Genomic DNA, 18206 nt, shown 5'->3' on the forward strand with positions numbered 1-18206 from the left:
GGGTATAGCAAACTACAGTCAAAACTGTGCACTGTAGAACATTTTTATAATATTCTGCAAATGAAAAGCCAATTTTCTTTACATAGACAATAATGCCGATGTTCACAGCAACTTTGCTACGAAGAAATTACGTTGCTGCAGTTGATGATTGTACTGCTTTAATGGGAGTTCATGCTGTAATAACCTTTATTAATTAGGAAAACCATATAATTCACATCTATGCAAGAAGATTATAGCCTCATAAGTTGCCACTGAAGAAATTAAATAGAAATGACTTGTTCTATGTTTTAAAATATTATTGCAAGTAATAACCTCTGTGTCATTCATGACTTTTCCCTCATTTTTTGGCTTTAGATGCATTTTTTTTTCTGCTATTAGCATTCAGTTCATACAGCGTTCAGTGGGCGTGGGACCAATGAGGCCAAAAGTCCAGGAAAAGATAATTACATAACTTCTGAGACATATAAATGTCTCTTCTTGGAGTTGGGATTTGTGACTTCTCTCATGAAAGTCACCCATCTGTGGGGATTGCCCCATGAGAAGTCACCAGAGGAGCGATCACAAGCCAAGGGACTGAGGATGTGAGGGTATTGGAAAACATTCCGAACTTAGGATAGGGAAGTCTGGTGCCTTATTCCTATTCCCACTCCTAAAGCAGCCGAAGAAGGTATTTTGTAGGGAATAAGGAGCCAGCACTGCAATTGTGAGGGCACTCCAAACGGTGGAATGCACCTTGTTTGCTCCTCTGGCACTCACGTTAAGAATGTCCTTCTTGAATGCTGTGCTGTGTGTTTTGCAGCAGCTGGATTGTTTTAATTAGCGGTTGGAGCCACAGACTGCAAAAGGCTTAACTGAATAGAAATAAAAATGATATTACAAATTATGAGTTGAGCTTTTTTTTTTTTTCCCTGAGAGTCTTAGATATCTGTGCTGGGATAATAAAGCAGCATCCTTGCTCAGCCACTACAGAATTAGTTATCACTGCCAGAATGAGCCTGGAGCATTTCCTAGTTTAAAAGAACATTTTTCAAAAGATGGGCCAAGACCCCTCATAAGCCCAGACAAAAAATATTGGCAACTAATGGGCATTGTTGTAGCCCTTCATTTTTTATATATATATATACACACACACACACACACACACACACACACACACACACACATATATATATATATATATATATATATATATATATATATATATATATATCCTTGGGCAGCTTAGTAACCAGTCAAATGAGGCATTAAGGGGCTGGAAATGTGGCATTCTTAAACCTACAATGGCATATTACTGCAGTGTGTAAAGGAGTCTAGTTAGCTCTGAGTCTGGCTACTACATAACGTTTAGTGCTGTTGCCCAGGTCCTGTCCTGCATCTGCATGTTTGTGAGTGCTTTACAGATGTGGACGGACATGCTCATCAGCGTATGCCGAGTTGAACTTCCTGTTCTAATTTTTATTATAATGTATTCTTGGCTTATTGTTTAAGTTTGTTAGAGGTTGTTTAGTTAGCCCTACAGTGTTGTATATCGACACATACTTGTGTTAACAGTAGACTTTACATTGCAGTTCAAATATGAATTATTTCCCCCATATTAGTAAGTCAAAGGTATGTGTTACCCACTTGAAGATGACATGAAAATGGATTTGTGGGCTGTTTGAGACAGGGTTTCTCTGTGTAGCCCTGGCTGTCCTGGAACTCGCTCTGTAGACCAGGCTCGCTGGAACTTAGAGATCCGCCTGCCTCTGCTGGGATTAAAGGTGTGTGCTACCATACCTGGCTGAAATGGCTTTTTTGATCTGACTGGAGAATGTTTCTGTCATCCGGCTAGCACTAGGCTATTATTATAAAGAGAGCTCAGGCAATCTTCTGTTCAATGAGCTACAGGTTCAGAAACTAGTTTATCTCTTGGCAAAGAAGTGGAGGATCAGTGTGATAATTAGTATATGGGGTTATGAGTATGCTTAATTAATCCCGTCAAAGATTTTTGTTAAGGCGAAAGTTTGTTAGAGCTGACCTATGTCTATGGCTGTTTATTTACCAATGTGAAATTGTAGGGTGCCATGGCTTTGAAGGTAGCCTGGATGTGAATTCAGTCTTTCCCTAGAAAAGACATCAGTAATCTTGCCTTGTGAGCCCCATGTTTCTGCTGCTCTTCACTGGCCCTTGTAGAATGAGGCTTTCAGAACATCAGGATGAAGGTTATACCTCTAGAGTGATCGTTGTCTTCAGACTTAGTGACAGGTGAGCATACGTCAAAAGGAGCCAAGTGTTCTTCTGGTGAGAAGGTAGCCGGGTCCTCTGTGAGAGTGTTTAAGATGCAGACAGGGCGTAGTTGACTCCCTGAGCACTATTAATTTAAAGTTTAAGGAATCCTACTTCAAATTACACACCACATGGGTACCAAGAGCAGAAAGAAATTGCTAAACCATATGCTTGTAAATGCCATCTCTTTCCCCTGGAGGAAGATCATTTATATTTTGCAATTAAAGAGCAGAAGGGCTTTTTCCCCATAAAGGCCTTTCAGTCAGGAAATGTGCAGGGTGGAGAGGGCTCCCAAGGGGGAGACACAAGGGCTCAAGGACTCACTGGCATCTCCACCTTATGGAACCACTTTGATTGTTTCTTCATGAAATACTGGGGCATACACTTAATTATAAAAATCAGAATAGCCCTTAAGTTAACTTGTAAACCACTGCTGGAAAGTGTGGTTTTAAGTAAGGAAATGGATATTTAGTCCAACTTCATTTTTTTTTTTCCTCTTTAGGAGGCATTTATAAAGGACACTGTTATGAGCTGCATATGGTGCTCTCATTTCACTGATGGACATTGTTTATTATTTTGGTGAGAGCAAAATGGGTGTGGGTTTCTGACTGCATAACAAACAGGCTATCACATCAGTATTTTAGCACTGCTGACTAGTCTTATTTTGATAATTGATGCTTTTGAAGTAATGAAAGTCAACTGAGAACAATAGTATCCATGTATTATCCTTAACTAATATAAAATTCACACAAGGGTCCAGTACCTTTACGTAATATTTAAATAAGGTACCATGGAAGGTACATTCCTGGTTGGGAATTGTTTTGTCCTCTTCTAAACCAAGCCCTTGTTGTCCTACCTTTCTGCTACCTTGGGGAAAAGGGAGAGGAATAAATTAACCCCACCTCATCTTGTGGAAATCAAGGTAGACTTCAGGACTGTAACCAGGAGTCAGATCACATACATCTGAGGAAGTCTGTCTTCAGACTGGAAAGAATCTATTGATCACTCTTGCATCATTATTACCTAGTTTTTATGTGAACTGACCTCAAACTCCCTTTTTAGATGAGGATGACCTTGAATTTCTGACCTTGCCTACACCTTCCAAGTGCTGGGATTAAGGCAGTGTGCCACCAAGCAGGGCTCAGTTTTTATTTGTAGAGATAGTCCTTGTGTTTAGCAGCTTGATAATGCCTATTTTCAGTGTGTGTGTGTGTGTGTGTGTGTGTGTGTGTGTGTGTGTGTGTGTGTGTGTTTTGTTTTTTGAGACAGGGTTTCTCTGTGTAGCTTTGGAGCCTGTCATGGAACTCGCACTGTAGACCAGGCTGGCCTCGAACTCACAGAGATCCGCCTACCTCTGCCTCCTGAGTGCTGGGATTAAAGGCGTGCGCCGCCGCCGCCGCCGCCGCCGCCGCCGCCGCCGCCGCCACCGCCCAGCTCAGTATTTGTTTTAGTTATTTAATTGAACAAACTTTTCGGTAGTACTGTTTTGTTTTGCTTTTTTCTTTTGTTTTCTTTTTCTTTTTTCCTTTTTTTTTTTTGTTTTTTGTTTTTTGTTTTTTTGAGGCAGGGTTTCTCTGTGAGCTATGCCTGTCTTGGAACTCACTCTGTAGTCCAGGCTGGCCTCAAACTCAGAGATCCATCTGCCTCTTCCTCCCAAGTGCTGTGATTAAAGGCGTGCACCGCCACCACCCAGCTGTAGTGCTGTTTTTTAACATGTATTTTGCAGTCAGTGATGCAGATTTTTTTCAGAACTGGTGTGTAGCTCAGTGGTAGAGTACCTGCCTGACATGTATAAGCCCCTGAGTTCAATACCAGCCATGCTAAAAGCAAATATTTTTTCATTTTTAGTAGTATTTAATTTGTTTTAATCATTTATAATATTGATATTAATAAATAACATTATTAATATTTGAGATGCTACTATTTGACTATAATTCCTCAGAAAATAGACATTTAGATATTTTTTTTGGCGTGGCCAAGTCAACTTTTTTTTTCCCCCAAGGACGGTCTGTTGAATTTCACCATCTGAAGTTTCTGTTATAATAGCATTTTTTTTGTTTATAGTATAAAATATCAAGCATACTTTTTCCTATGGTGGTTGGTTCAAGGTTGATTGATGTCTTTACAGTATTGGATGCTTCTTTGCTTTTCTTAAATCTTCTAGTGGAGATTTAAAGCTTTCTTCACATGCACTGTTTCCTTCTTCCTAGATATTTCTTGTATTTGTAAGTTACATATTTCAAGTGTTTTCCCTCATATTTTCTAGTCAGTTTTTTTTTTTTCCCTTCAGGGAAGGGGGGTAGTGCAGAAGAAAGCTATAGATTTTCATTATAATAAACTTTATGTCGAAACCTCAAGTGAACTTGCTTGATGTTTAAAAAATAGTTTTTGGTTGTGAGCCTAGCCTTTAATGGCTGAGCTATCCCTCTGGGCGGTGGTGGCACACCTTTATTCCCAGCACTCGGGAGGCAGAGCCAGGCGGATCTATGTGAGTTCAAGGTCAGCCTGGGCTACAGAGTGAGTTCCAGGAAAGGCGCTAAGCTACACAGAGAATGCTGTCTCTGAAAAAAAAAAGTTTTTGGTTGATTCTCATGAGTTTTTTTCATGTGGGCAGTCATCTGCAAGTGATGATTATTTTGCTTCTGTTCCTATCCCATTTCCATTTGTTTTTCTCAATTGCATAGTTCTGATCCTATAAAACGTTCATAGTGATATGAGTAGACGACATTGTCTTATTAACCAGATGTTTATACCTGTTAGGGTGTGAATATATGCTTGCAATCCTTTTACTTGTAACCAACTAACAACTTTTATTTATTTATTTATTTATTTATTTATTTATTTATTATTTATCTATTTATTTATTTATGGTTTTTTTTGAGACAGGGTTTCTCTGTGTAGCTTTGCGCCTTTCCTGGAACTCACTCTGTAGCACAGGCTAGCCTCGAACTCACAGAGATCTGCCTGCCTCTGCCTCCCGAGTGCTGGGATTAAAGGCGTGCGCAACCACCACCCGGCTTAACAACTTTTATGATCAAGTTTGTAATTATAGGGCTGTAGAAAGGGCTCAAACACTGAGCATTTATTGCACTCGCAGAAGACTTAAGTTCAGTTTCTAGCACCAACATTAGGCAGCTCACAACTTCTGTAACTCCAGCTCTAGGGAATCCAGCACCTTTTGATGGCACCTGTACTCAAGTGCACATGCCCCAACACATAAATAAAGATAAAATTTTAAAAAGGTATGTAGTGAATGTTGTAAAACTTACTTTAACATTTATCGAGTATGTGAATATTTTCTTTGTTGTTATAGTTCATTCACTTTGTTATGAATCTACTTCATTATTAGCATTATTTTTGTGAGTTTTTTTAATATTAATCTTGTTTGATTATGTAAATGGATGTTTCTCTCCTACCTGCCAGTTCCCAAATAACCACTCAGAGGCTTAATATTACTTAAAAGCCAATAACTCAGGCTTGTTACTAGCTAACTCTTACACTTAAATTAACCCATAATTCTTATCTATGTTTAGCCATGTGGTTTGGTACCTTTTCTCAGTCCAACAATCTCATCTTGCTTCTCTCCATTTGCTGGTGACTCTCTTACTCTGCCTTTCTCTTCCCAGAATTCTCCTTGTCTGGATGTCACACTCAGTCTCTTCCTGCCCAGCTATCAGCCAATCAGCTTTTTATTAGCAAATGAGAGTAATACATATTCATAGTGTAGTAAAAGATTGCTCCACAGCAGAGTATATAGATGTGGTAATGTCTTCATGTCAAGGTCATGTTGATTTCATATGATAAAATTAGAAAAGGACTCTTTCTTGTGATCCTCCAGCATATACCCTACAGTGTGTGCCACCACAACTGGCAGAAAACTCCTTTTCTCTCATGCAGGAGAGTAGAATAAATATCTTCAGAATGATCTGAATGTTGAAGTTGTGAAGAAACTTGTTCATAATGTTTAGCTCTGGTGTACTGGGAGGCTAGAGGTTGGGGATATGTTCAGATAGAGTTGGTGGTTATTATTTTTAGTGTCACTTTCTTTAATTCTAAGATTAAGTAAGTAAATTGGCTATCATATAGTTGTGGTGATATATTGTGTACCCTAATAAAATTTGCCTGAAGATCAGAGGCCAGCACAAGCCACTAGATTAAACCTAGAGGCTAGGCATTGATGGTGTAAACCTTTAATCCTAGCACTCGGGAGGCAGAGATCTGTCTGGATCTCTGTGAGTTCAAAGACACCCTGGACTACATGAGATTGACTCAGTCTAGGAGAGAAACAGAGCCAGGCAGTGGTTGCACACAGCTTTAATTCTGGTACTTGGGAATCATATGCCTTTAGTCCCAGCACTAGGAAAATTGAGACAAGAAATGGTATGGGTGGGCAGAGAAAGGTATGTAGGGCATGTGGAGACAGGAACTAGAGGCTTTTTCAGGCTGAGGAGTCCTAGAGGTAATATGTGGCAGTGGCTTCTCCTTTTGTCCTCTGATCTTTCAGCATTTACCCAAATATTTGGCTACAGGGTTTTTATTATAAGACAATTTAAGATTCGAGCAACAGATAGTGACTTTATTTTCAGTGCTTTTGCTGATGTTACTAAGTCCTCTTGTTATTTCTAAAGCTCTACAGAAAAGAATGAACAGAGCAGGACTGAACCAGTCTTTGGAAGAATCTGCCTGTTGGCCCTTGCATGGCATCTGGCAATTTAGATTGGAGTCAATTGTGAGTATGCTGAACAACTATGTCGGCTGCTCTCTTCTGAAACTCTGGAGTTTACATCCACTTCAGGCAGGGACTACTCATGTGGAAAGCTCCCACTAAGTGCTCTGGGCATTGAGTTTCTAATAAGCTTCCCTGGGTGGAAACTTTATCTGTGTTGTCACAGTCTGTTCCTGGGGATGTTCAGTATGGGCTGTATGACTCCATTGGGAGAGGATCCCAGGAATCTTGTACCTGCTTTTCTATAGGTTTTTCCATGAGATCTGTTCTCTTTGATGATTTTTCTTTCTTTGAAAAAAGATTTGTTTTATGTGCATGAGTGTTTTGCTGGCATGTATGTATGTGTACCATGTACATGCTTGATACTCATGGAGGCCAGAAGAGGGCATCAGATCCTTTGGAACTGGAATTACAGGTGGTTGTGAGTGGCCATGTAGTGTTACCTGGGGCCTCTGGAAGAACAAGTGTTCTTAATTAATGAGCCATCTCTCTAGCTCCTGCTTAATTTTCTTTGTGTACTTTTACCACAATAGATTATGGCAATTATGAATATTAACTGATCTAAACCATGGGAGTCCTCTTAATGAATCACTGAACCCAGGAGTGATTGTAGGGATCCCTGATATAGTACCTATGTAGTAGACTTTTTTAAAAAAAAACGTGTTTAACTCTAGACTATGTGTCTGTGTCTGTGTGAAGATATGTACATATGAGTGTAGGTAGGTGTCTGGAGGCCAGGAGAGGGCATTGGATCTCTACGAGCTAGAGTTAGGATGCGTTGTGAGCAGCTTATCTTGGGTTCTGGTCCTCTGCAAGAGCAGTTCAAGCTCTTAACCACTGAGCTATCTCTCCAGTCCCTGTTGTTTCCTTAATTTAGTTTTTCCAACTGGGGTAAGATGGAATCTCAATATAGGTTTAATTTGCATTTCCCTGATGGCTAAGGATATTGAACACATCCAAATATTTATTGGCCATTTGTATTTCTTGTGAGAGCTGTCTGTTCAGTTCATTAGTTTGTTTACTAATTGATTTGTGGGATTTTGTGTCTAAGTGTGGGAGTCGTTGGTAGTTTCTAGATCTATCCTCTGTTGACTATATACTATAAAGCTTTCCCATCGTTCTGTGGCTGTCTTTTTACTTTTCTGATCATTTTCTTTGCTGTGCAGAAACTACATGGCTCGTACCTGTCACTTACTGGGATTATTTTCTTTGCTGTGTGTCTTAGTTAGGGTTTCTATTGCTGTGAAGAAACACCATGACCACAGCAACTCTTATAAAGAAAACATTTAATTGTGGTGGTGGCTTACAGTTTCACAGGTTTAGTCCATTATCATCATGGCAGGTATGCAGCATGGTGATGTGTAGGCAGGCATGGTGCTGGAGAAGTAGCCGAGTGTTCTGCATCTTTCAGGCAACAGGAAGTGATCTGAGATGCTGGGTGTGGCTTGAGCATAAATGAGACCTCAAAGTCCATCTCCACAGTGACATGCTTTTTCTAACAAGGCCATGCCCGCTCCAACATAGTCACATCTCCTAATAATGCTACCACCTTTGGGGGCCATTTTCTTTCCAACCACCACATTGTACATCTTGAATTCTGCTTAGCTTTCTGTTTCTTTTTATTCATTTGGGACTCCAGTTCATAGAATGGAACCATTTGCATTTAGAATGGGCCTTCTGACTTCACATTTCATCTAGACAGTCTTTCACAGGCGTGCTGTAGAGGCTTGTTTCCTTGGGATTCTAGAACTTGTTGCTTTGACATGGTCCTCTCACTATGGTCCTCAGCAGAGGCTGAGACTACCATAAGCGAGATTTTCTTTTCTCAGTCTTTCTTGGCAATTTTATTATTGGCATATAGAAAACCTATTGATTTTTGTATGTTGAGTTTTGTATCCTGCCATTTTGCTTAGTGTTCATTAGAATCACTAATTCTCATATAATGCTATGTAGCAAAGTTCTCTAAAAGGTAATGGCTTATATAGATAGTCATTTTATATTGAATATAATTCTGTTGGATGAATTTCAACAGGGCCTAGCTTGTGTCTAGACTACATGGCACCTGCTAGGGTTGGAGTATCCTTAAAATATCCAGCCCTACAAGATGACTGAGCAGGTTAGAAGGACTTGGCTGAGAATGTATGTTTGGACCTTGGTTTTCATTTCACTGGCTTCATTACTCTTCTTTTAGTAATCTCAGGGCCTCTTAACTGGCCTGTCCATGTGGCCTGAGCAGTTCAGGGTTCCCCAAAGACATAAAAGTAGATGCTGTTAGATTCCCAAAGGTGTAGGCCTGGAACCTCATTTTTGTTTGTTAAAGTGACTCCAACTCCAGAGTTAAGGGAGGAGAAATGGATTATCAGGTTTGTATCTAGGGAAAAGAAAGGAGTGTAAGCCAGCCATATTTGGGACTATTTACCCCAATAATAATGCATATTTGTTCAAACTTTTGAAAACTTCTATCTTCTTAATCTTATGTTATAGTCTTAAATTTATTTCAATTTGTTCTTAATCAGCATACAAAGTAAGAGGCTTCATTATGGCATTTTTATACTGTGGTTGATCATAGACTTTTTCCTGTTCCCTGCACTGCATTTTCTCAATGGTTCTCTTTCTGTCTTGTCACATTACATGATCTAGTCTTGATTTATAGCTGAAGTGTTTCGATTTTATATAACAGGACAAAATAAGGCAGAGTGGCAGAATTATAAAATGTAATTTAAGAAAATAATCATCTGCTGGGTAGTGGCAGTGGCGGCGGTGGTGGCGCACGCCTTTAATAATCCCAGCACTCAGGAGGCAGAGCCAGGCGGATCTGTGAGTTTGAGGCCAGCCTGGGCTACCAAGTGAGTTCCAGGAAAGGCGCAAAGCTACACAGAGAAACCCTGTCTCGGGGAAAAAAAAAAAAAGAAAGAAAATAATCATCTACCGTATATCCACGTCATGAGTGTGGAAATGATCTTATTTGATTATCACGTTCTAAAATGTGACATGTGTGGCTTAATGCGGCTTAGTGTAGGAAGTAGAAGCATGCCATGTCAGTGCTCAGTTCCATGGACTTTAGTCCTCTTTTTCCCCAGGGTATTATTTATCAAGTGAAAACTGGTGACTTAAAAATAGTGAGGTGTAATTTTTAAAGTGGGCTTTTAAAAAGAAAATGCATATGGAATACACAGGAATTATCAGTTTGTAGATAAGTTACCTTATTGATAAAAATACTTAATTTTTTGCATGTATGAATATACAGTCTGATAATTTTATTAGCATTATTTGTCTCTTTGTTAATAATATCAAAGTAGAATTTGCCCTGGTTAGCTTTTTGCTAACCACTGAGGGTGGTGGTGCTGGTCCTAGGCTTGTGGTCCTGGGTGGTATAAATAGGTGGGCCTAGCAAGCCTTGGGGAGAAGCTAGTAAGCAGTGTTTCTCCATGGCCTCTGTTTCAGTTCCTGCTTCCAGGTTTCTGTCTGGAGTTCCTGCCCTGACTTCCTGCCCTGACTTCCCTTCTTGATGTACTGTACACTATAAGGTGAAATAAACCCATTTCTCCTTAGGTTGCTTTTGCTCATGGTGTTTTATCATAGCAATTTTAACCTAAGACAGAACCTATTTGTCTTTTGGACATATTTTGCTTTTGAACTTGTGTGCCTAGGGAATGTAAACTGTATTAGCTTTGTGTAAGTATATCTGAAGTAGGCTAATTTTTATAAAGAAAAGAGGTTCACTTAGCTTATTATTTAGGAAGTTCAAGGGCATAGTCCTGCCATTGGCCCAGGTCCTCATGTTGATAAGATGGTATTACAATGATGGGAATACATGTAGGAGGAAGAAAAGATATCTTGAAACAGGAAGCCAGAGAGCTTAGTGGGCCCAAGCTTGCTATGGCTGCAACTCTTGAGAAAATTGCCAAAGGGTCCCTTGAGGGCTGGCTTAATCCTTTTGTCCTCAGTGACCTCAGGACTTTGCAGTGGGCCCGCTCACCTCCTAAAGGTTGCTTGCCACCTCCTTAGTCTGTCACCTGTTGATTCTGGGATTCTATGATCAAACCATAACCTGAGCCCATAGCAGTCAGAACTGTGGTTCTTCTCCACACTGCTCATTCGGATCGCTTTAGTATGGTGCCTGTGGTGCCTGTGTCCCATTCCAAACTAATTAAATAAGACTCTCTGAAGGGTGGGACTCAAGCATTTTTTTTTTTTTTCATTTTTCTGAGCTTCCTGTGTGGTTCCAGTGTATGGCAAGCTTGTTGAGAACCACTGGTCTAATTAAAATTATTTCTATATGCCAATAAAAATTGTGTTTATTCCACACTAAGTAGCTGTTTTCTGTATCCAGCACTATTCACTTTATATTTCCACATGGAAAAACATAATTAAAATGTAAATTTAGCAATGTGAAATTGTATGTATTGAGAAGTGAAGATCTGGTGAACCCATTAAGGCAGATATTTACATATCCAGAATTAATGTTCATGATTTGTCCGTTGATGAATTGTAAATATCCCACTGAGCTAGTTAACTGAAAATCAGTCATTGTTCAGCCAGTCAGCTAGCAGTGGTTGAGTCTTGGCCATGACTCAGATAAATACGAAGAGATTTTACACCAGGGCATATTCATGAGGCACATGCAGTGCATGCTGTCAGTGCAAATGGTCTGTTTGGTTTGGAGTAGCAGAGTGTTGGGGGAGTGGGATTTAAGTCAGAATCTAGTAGCTCTCAGAGTTCGGTCAACATACGCTGAGAAGAGAACAAGTCTCCAGCCCTGTCTGATCTTTCGCCTGGAGTTCTTGATCATGTTAGTTAAGCACTTGGCAAACTGACCCATTGGCCAAGTAAATCCTCTGTGTCTGTGTGTGTGTGTGTGTGTGTGTGTGTGTGTGTGTGCGCGCGCGCGCGCGCGCGTGCTCATGCAAGTGTATATATTATATCTGTGTTTATGTCTGTAGAGGTCAGAGGACAATTTTGGGTCTTAATCCATCCTTAAACACTACTACCTTCTTTTCTTTTCTTTCTTTTCTTCCCTCCCTCCCTCTCACCCCCCTTCCTCTTTCGGCACCATCTCTCAATGGCCTGCAGCTCATTGAATAGACTAGACTGGCTGGCCAGTGAGCCTCAGGGGCCCAACTATCTCTGCTTCCAGTGCTGGGATTATAATCTATGTTCCATCATGTGCTGCTTTTCTAAAAAAATTATTTATTTTTATTTTGTATGTATTAGTGTGCCTGCATGAAGGTGTCAGAACATCTGGAACTGGAGTTATAGACAGTGGTGAGCTGCCATGTGGGTGCTGGGAATTGAACCTGGGTCCTCTGAAGAGCAGCCAATGCGTTTTACCTCTGAGTCATCTTTCCAGCCTCCATGTTTTGCTTTTTAATGTGGATGTTTCAGGAATCGAACCCAAGCCCTCATGCTTGTAATGAGCTAGCCCCCCAGACACCCATTCATTTTTTAATAGTTTTATTAGATCACAGCCATATTCATTCATTTACTTATTGCCTATGGCTGCTTTTAAGTTCTTAAGGCAGACATGAATATGTATGACAATGTTTTGTAGTGCACAAAGCCAAAAGTATTTATTATGGAACCTTTCTAGAAAGTACCCCAACTCCTTTGTTAAACTGTCATAGCACATATTTCCCGTTATTGCTAGCACTTCTAAGTTGGTCCTATTAAGCTGAATTTGATGTTTCACGTACAAATGACTGAAGATGGTTGAGTTTTGACTCTGAAGTGGAAGCTGCAATTGAGGAAAAGGGGTTTGTTTTGTGTACCAATTACTTTGTCATCGCTGTGTTACAACACGATGACCAAGGCAACCCATAAAGGAAAGCATGGGATTGGAGTATGATTTCCGAAGGTTAGAGTCTATGAAGGTGGAGGAAATGCTGAGCGCTGGCATTACAGACTGTAGTAGGGACAGGTACATTGGGCATGGAGGGTCTTTTGGAACTTCAAAGCCTCCCCCCAGTGACCTGCCTCCTCCAACAATGACATAGCCAATCCTTCCCAAACAGTGTGCGCCGTGGACCAGCTGTTGAAGCATATGAACCTCAGGGGCTGTTTTCATCCAAACCACCACCCTTTGGCAGCAGGGAAGGGTACTACCAGTCATCCACCATGTTCGTTCATCATAGCTCTTGCTGTCGGTGGTATCTCTTTTGGGCTGCTCTTGTGATAACAAGCAGCTGAAGAACGTTGTTTGTGAAGGCTTTCTTGCAGTCACTATATGAAACAGACTTCATACACCTTGCTATGAAAATGAATATCTGCATATGGAAGTTTGAAGATGAGAGATCTTCAGTCTTTTGGGGGGGGGAGTTTCGAGACAGGGTTTCTCTGTATAGCTTTGCGCCTTTCCTGGATCTCGCTTTGTAGCCCAGGCTGGCCTCGAACTCACAGAGATCCGCCTGCCTCTGCCTCCCGAGTGCTGGGATTAAAGGTGTGCACCACCACCGCCCAGTTGTTCTTCAGTCTTTAATGTTGATTAAAACACATTATTGAAGATGGTAGAGGTCTGGGGAAGAGTATATATTTGGCTTGGTTTCACTGGTCTCTGTGCAATATAGAGGCTACTTCTGAGCCACCAGGCACCTCTTATACCTGGGGTCTGAATGCTAGTGAAGACCCTCATACATTTGCTGAGTTATTACATCCAAAAAAGACATGCTTACAAATAAAAATTTGTAAGGAGTTCTAGCTTTCTAAGGTCTTAACTTCTCTTTTGAATATGTTACTCAAACTCCAGCCTCTTGATTTTCTTTTATTTTTATAGACAGACTGTACATAAAGGCAAGGAAGTGCCAGTAAATACAGTGCTATTCTGGTATTTGCCATCAACCTCATCATCATGAGAGCCACAGTATGAAATAGAAGACTTACTCTGTAGCTCAGGCTAGCCTTGAACCCATAATCTTGCCTTGGCCTCTCAAGTGTGCTGGTAATGGAAGTATGCAGCACTTCCCAAGCTGAGAAGTAGCAGTCTAGAGACTATGCCAGATGGATTCTCATTTTGGAAGAGGGTTGTGATGCTCCTGTAAATTTTTATTAGTAAAGTAAGTCACTTTTGTGACTACAGAAGATTGTTTTTTATCAATTATTTAAAGATGGTTTCAGACCAAAAACTCTTATATGAAATGATATTAAATTTACTCTGTAATTTATTCCTAGATCTGTACTTGAAAGACTTTGCTGGATGTAGCTGTATCCAGCCTTGCTAAATCAGTCTGTGCTCAATGCAGGCATACTCTGCTGATGGCCTTGCCTTTCTCTGAGGAAAGGAAAGAATCTAGAACCATAGATGCCAGTGTTTCCAGATTGTGATGGCTCCAAGCATTGCTAGTCTGTGACTATCCAGACATTTTTGCTTTCTAGTGTGATGAGGCAGTGAAGGTCGTGGAGTTAATTAAAACAACTTGAGTTGTTTCTTAGAATAAGCAGGTTAATAAAAAGGAAACCATCTGGGTGGCGGTGGTGCACATCTTTAATTCCAGCACTCAGGAGTCAGAGGCAGGCAGATCTCTGTGAGTTAAAGTCTAGCCTGGTCTACAGATCGAGTTCCGGGACAGCTAGGGCTACACAGAGAAACCCTGCCTCAAAAAAACAAAAACAAACAAAATAATAAAAATAAAATAAAAAAAAGAAAAGAAACCTTTGATATACCTTGGGCTGAGGTAGGAGGATGGTGGGCTCTAACATAGCCCGATCTATACTGACTTTAAGGTGGGCCTAGACTACATATTTGAAGACTGTTTCATAAAGAAAAATATTAATGATGAACTTTGGGGTCAAGTTTGGTTGGCTGATAGGACTCGCAGTTTTCTGTGTATGCTCCTTTTCCTCACTAACCCACGTTCCTCCTTTGTGTGACAGGTCAGTGACTACCATCTATTCCACACGATGAGTAACAGCCACCCTCTTCGGCCCTTTACTGCAGTGGGGGAAATTGATCATGTGCACATTTTGTCTGAGCATATTGGTGCCTTGTTGATTGGTGAAGACTATGGTGATGTCACGTTTGTTGTGGAAAAGAAGCGCTTTCCTGCCCACAGGGTAATTTTAGCAGCTAGGTGCCAATATTTTCGGTAAGTGTATAATGTATTTTTAAAAATTTTTATTTATTTATTTTTAGATTTAAGGCATCTGTGGGAAGCACTGGTGTCCTCTATGAAAAATATGTAACCTAAGTGTAACAGCAAGTGGGGTCCTTGAGTACAATGTCTAAAAGAACTTTATCTTTGTGTATTATTTGTTACTTTTTGAGAATTGCCTTTTCTTTAGGAGCCAATTGAGAATTAATGGGTTAAAGGCCATCTGGGCCAGACGTTCCAATGAACTCTTTTAGCTGTGTATGTGTTGCTTTTACTTACCCTCTGCTCAAGTAGATGAAGGATGGGTTTACCCTGAGTTACTGGCCGGTAGCTTCTTGTTGTATAAGGGAGTGGACTTTCTAGAACGCACATGCTGTGTGTGTTTCTTGGTAGTGGATTACTACAGCTAACACCCATGGGTAACCTAACAGCGCTCTCCAGATATGTGCTAATCTCACTAAAAAAACAAGTATTGACTGAAACTTTCAGAGTTAGAACTAAAAGTATATATCTTTTATATCTATACACACACATATATATGCATATACATATTTTATGAATGTAAAACCACTTATAGACAGCTATTTCTTAGATCCTTAATTTTTCAGGTTATAAAAATTACTAATCTATTAATTACATTTCACCTAATATTTGGCTAAAAGGAAATCACCAGTGACTTTATTGCCTATGTGATTGCTTATCTTGGACATTATTAAACCTTTATCTGTTTATAATGATAAGTTTATAAGCTTAGTACGTAGAGTCACAGTTTTATTGGAGAAGTTGAGACGCCTGTGGCTTAGAGAAAATTCATTTGTCCTCCAGTGAATGCTGCATCCGACCTTGAAATGAGGGCTAACGGGGAACAGCAGAACAGGCACCCTTGGAGTCACATTCACCATCATTGTGCTTCTTGGGAGTATGTGTTGTTTGGCTAAGAACTACCCTAGTTAACTTACAGGCATTTTCACGACTTCCCATCCTTTAAATAAAATACTAGATGTGAAACTAGAAGCTTAGAAATCAGCAGGAGACTGTCACCTTCCCAAGGGTCAATTTCCATCACATTGGGCCTTAGTTGGGCCATTGTTCATGGTTCCTGTCCTCAGCATGCCTTTCCTTTTCCTTTTCTTGCATTTAGTCCAGTGAGTCCTATGAAAGTGCTTTTTAAAGACTCTTTCTTAATACTAGAACTTTTTGGCTTTATGTTTACTATTTCTGAATCCTGTGTATTTTACTCTCCTTAAGAAGCAATTGGAAAAAAACTGTATGTGAATGTATGTCATGTGATCAGTATATTCTTTAAAAGAAATCCATACATTTTCAGAAACTTGAAGATGGTATTGAGCTAATGGAATACATTTCTCTTACTCATTGACCTTTTTGCTTCTGTGGATATTGAACCTTTGTAGAATTTTGTGACTCACTTGGACTTAAATCCACGCCACCACCAAAGCTTTCTTAGATTCTCATTGATAACACTATTGTTGTATAAAGCAAAGTTGACTGGCAGCAGTTGGGGGGAGTCCTGACTAAGTCTTGTCACCATAGCTTACCTGTTCCCTGGCAAGGGCATGCTAGCTGTACAAAAGGGACTTCTCACAGTAAGCATCAAACCCCCTTCACACCAAGGCAGTCCTCTCCTAGATAGTACCCATTGATCTCTATTGATCTTCCTAATGGTGTCATAGAGTATGTATGTTACAATGTTTCAACCATGTTCATCTTGACATTTTGATTTCCCCCAGCGTTTCAGTATTCATTCCTATATGTCGTTAATGAGTTATGTTTTTCTCTGCTTGGGTCTTAAATGAACAGTTACTGAGCCGAAGGGTATGTACATTTCAAGTTGAATAGGTATATTACTAAATTACTTTGCAAAAAAGAGGGGGCCATTTACATGTCCCTTAAAACACTGCAGGGCAGAGCCTGTTTTTTCATGGTTATCAGAGGCTCCCATTAGTGCTCAGCTCATCATTTTCCTGTGGGGCTTTCTTCTCAACTGCCTGTGGACCCCTGACATGTTTATGCTGAGTTCATTGTCCTCTCAAATGAGGACTTCCAATTTTCTATGCGATCTTGCGTTCTCAGGGTATCTCATTTAGCTCAGATGTTTATGATATTAATTCAAAATGGTTTTTTAAATTATTCCTCTTGTTTCTTTTAAAGAACCATTTACAATCACTTGTGTTCTCCACCTGGATCTTTGTGTCGGGTTAAGCAAATTTATGTCTGTATTGATAATCATTATCACAGGTATTTTGTAGCAAATCGTATTTTAGGTTTTCCAACTATGTTTCTTCTTTGGTGTGCAGAGCATTACTGTATGGTGGGATGCGAGAGTCTCAACCTGAAGCAGAAATCCCTCTCCAAGACACCACTGCAGAAGCATTCACAATGCTACTCAAATACATCTACACCGGGCGGGCGACACTGACAGATGAGAAGGAGGAGGTGCTGCTGGATTTTCTGAGCCTGGCTCATAAATATGGATTTCCAGAGCTAGAGGATTCTACCTCTGAATATCTCTGCACCATACTTAATATTCAGAACGTCTGTATGACTTTTGATGTTGCCAGTCTCTACTCACTTCCCAAGCTAACTTGTATGTGCTGCATGTTCATGGACAGAAATGCTCAGGAGGTGCTTGCCAGTGAAGGCTTCCTCTCCCTTTCCAAGGTGTGTTCTGGTCTGCCCTTGACTTCTCGGCATGCGTTATTTCATTTGTACTTACACAGTTACCACACCACAGTGGTCTAAGAATCAAAGATAAAGTCCCTTGCTCTCAAAGAAGTCATGTGGCCTAGCACTTGCCACTGGCTTCTAAGGCTCTGATCATTAAGGCTCTTGGTTCCATTTAGTTTTGTGTGCAAAAGAGACTGGTCTGGTGGGCAGTTGGTTTTAATGTGACCGTCCAGTAAGATTTTTTTTTTTTATTGTATTGCATACTGTTTTTTTGGTTTTGTATTTCTCTGATGTAGAATATAACTAAGAATTCTTTTTTTGCAAAAGGGAAAAGTCTTTAGGGCTGGGATGGAGTCAGTAGCACAGAGGGAAAATTCATAAAGGAGATCTGAAGTGCCAGTGGATGCCTCTTAAGTCACTGCTGGTGATCCTCCTCTTGCTGGTCT

The 18206-nt window shown here is 40.2% G+C and overlaps 1 protein-coding gene across 1 annotated transcript in view; it reads left to right on the top strand.

Annotated features, from left to right (window-relative positions):
- Btbd9 (BTB domain containing 9) overlaps positions 1–18206 on the top strand; it is a 362869-nt gene that overhangs the window by 22685 nt on the left and 321978 nt on the right. Inside the window, exons 2-3 of the mRNA XM_036167576.1 lie at positions 14858–15069; positions 17391–17754. Of these exons, the coding sequence (XP_036023469.1) occupies positions 14885–15069; positions 17391–17754 (549 nt within the window). The 5' untranslated portion in view covers positions 14858–14884. The remainder of the gene's footprint in view (positions 1–14857; positions 15070–17390; positions 17755–18206) is intronic.

The sequence above is a fragment of the Onychomys torridus genome, chromosome 18 (assembly GCF_903995425.1).
Source record: "Onychomys torridus chromosome 18, mOncTor1.1, whole genome shotgun sequence".
Classification (NCBI taxonomy): Eukaryota; Metazoa; Chordata; class Mammalia; order Rodentia; family Cricetidae; genus Onychomys; species Onychomys torridus.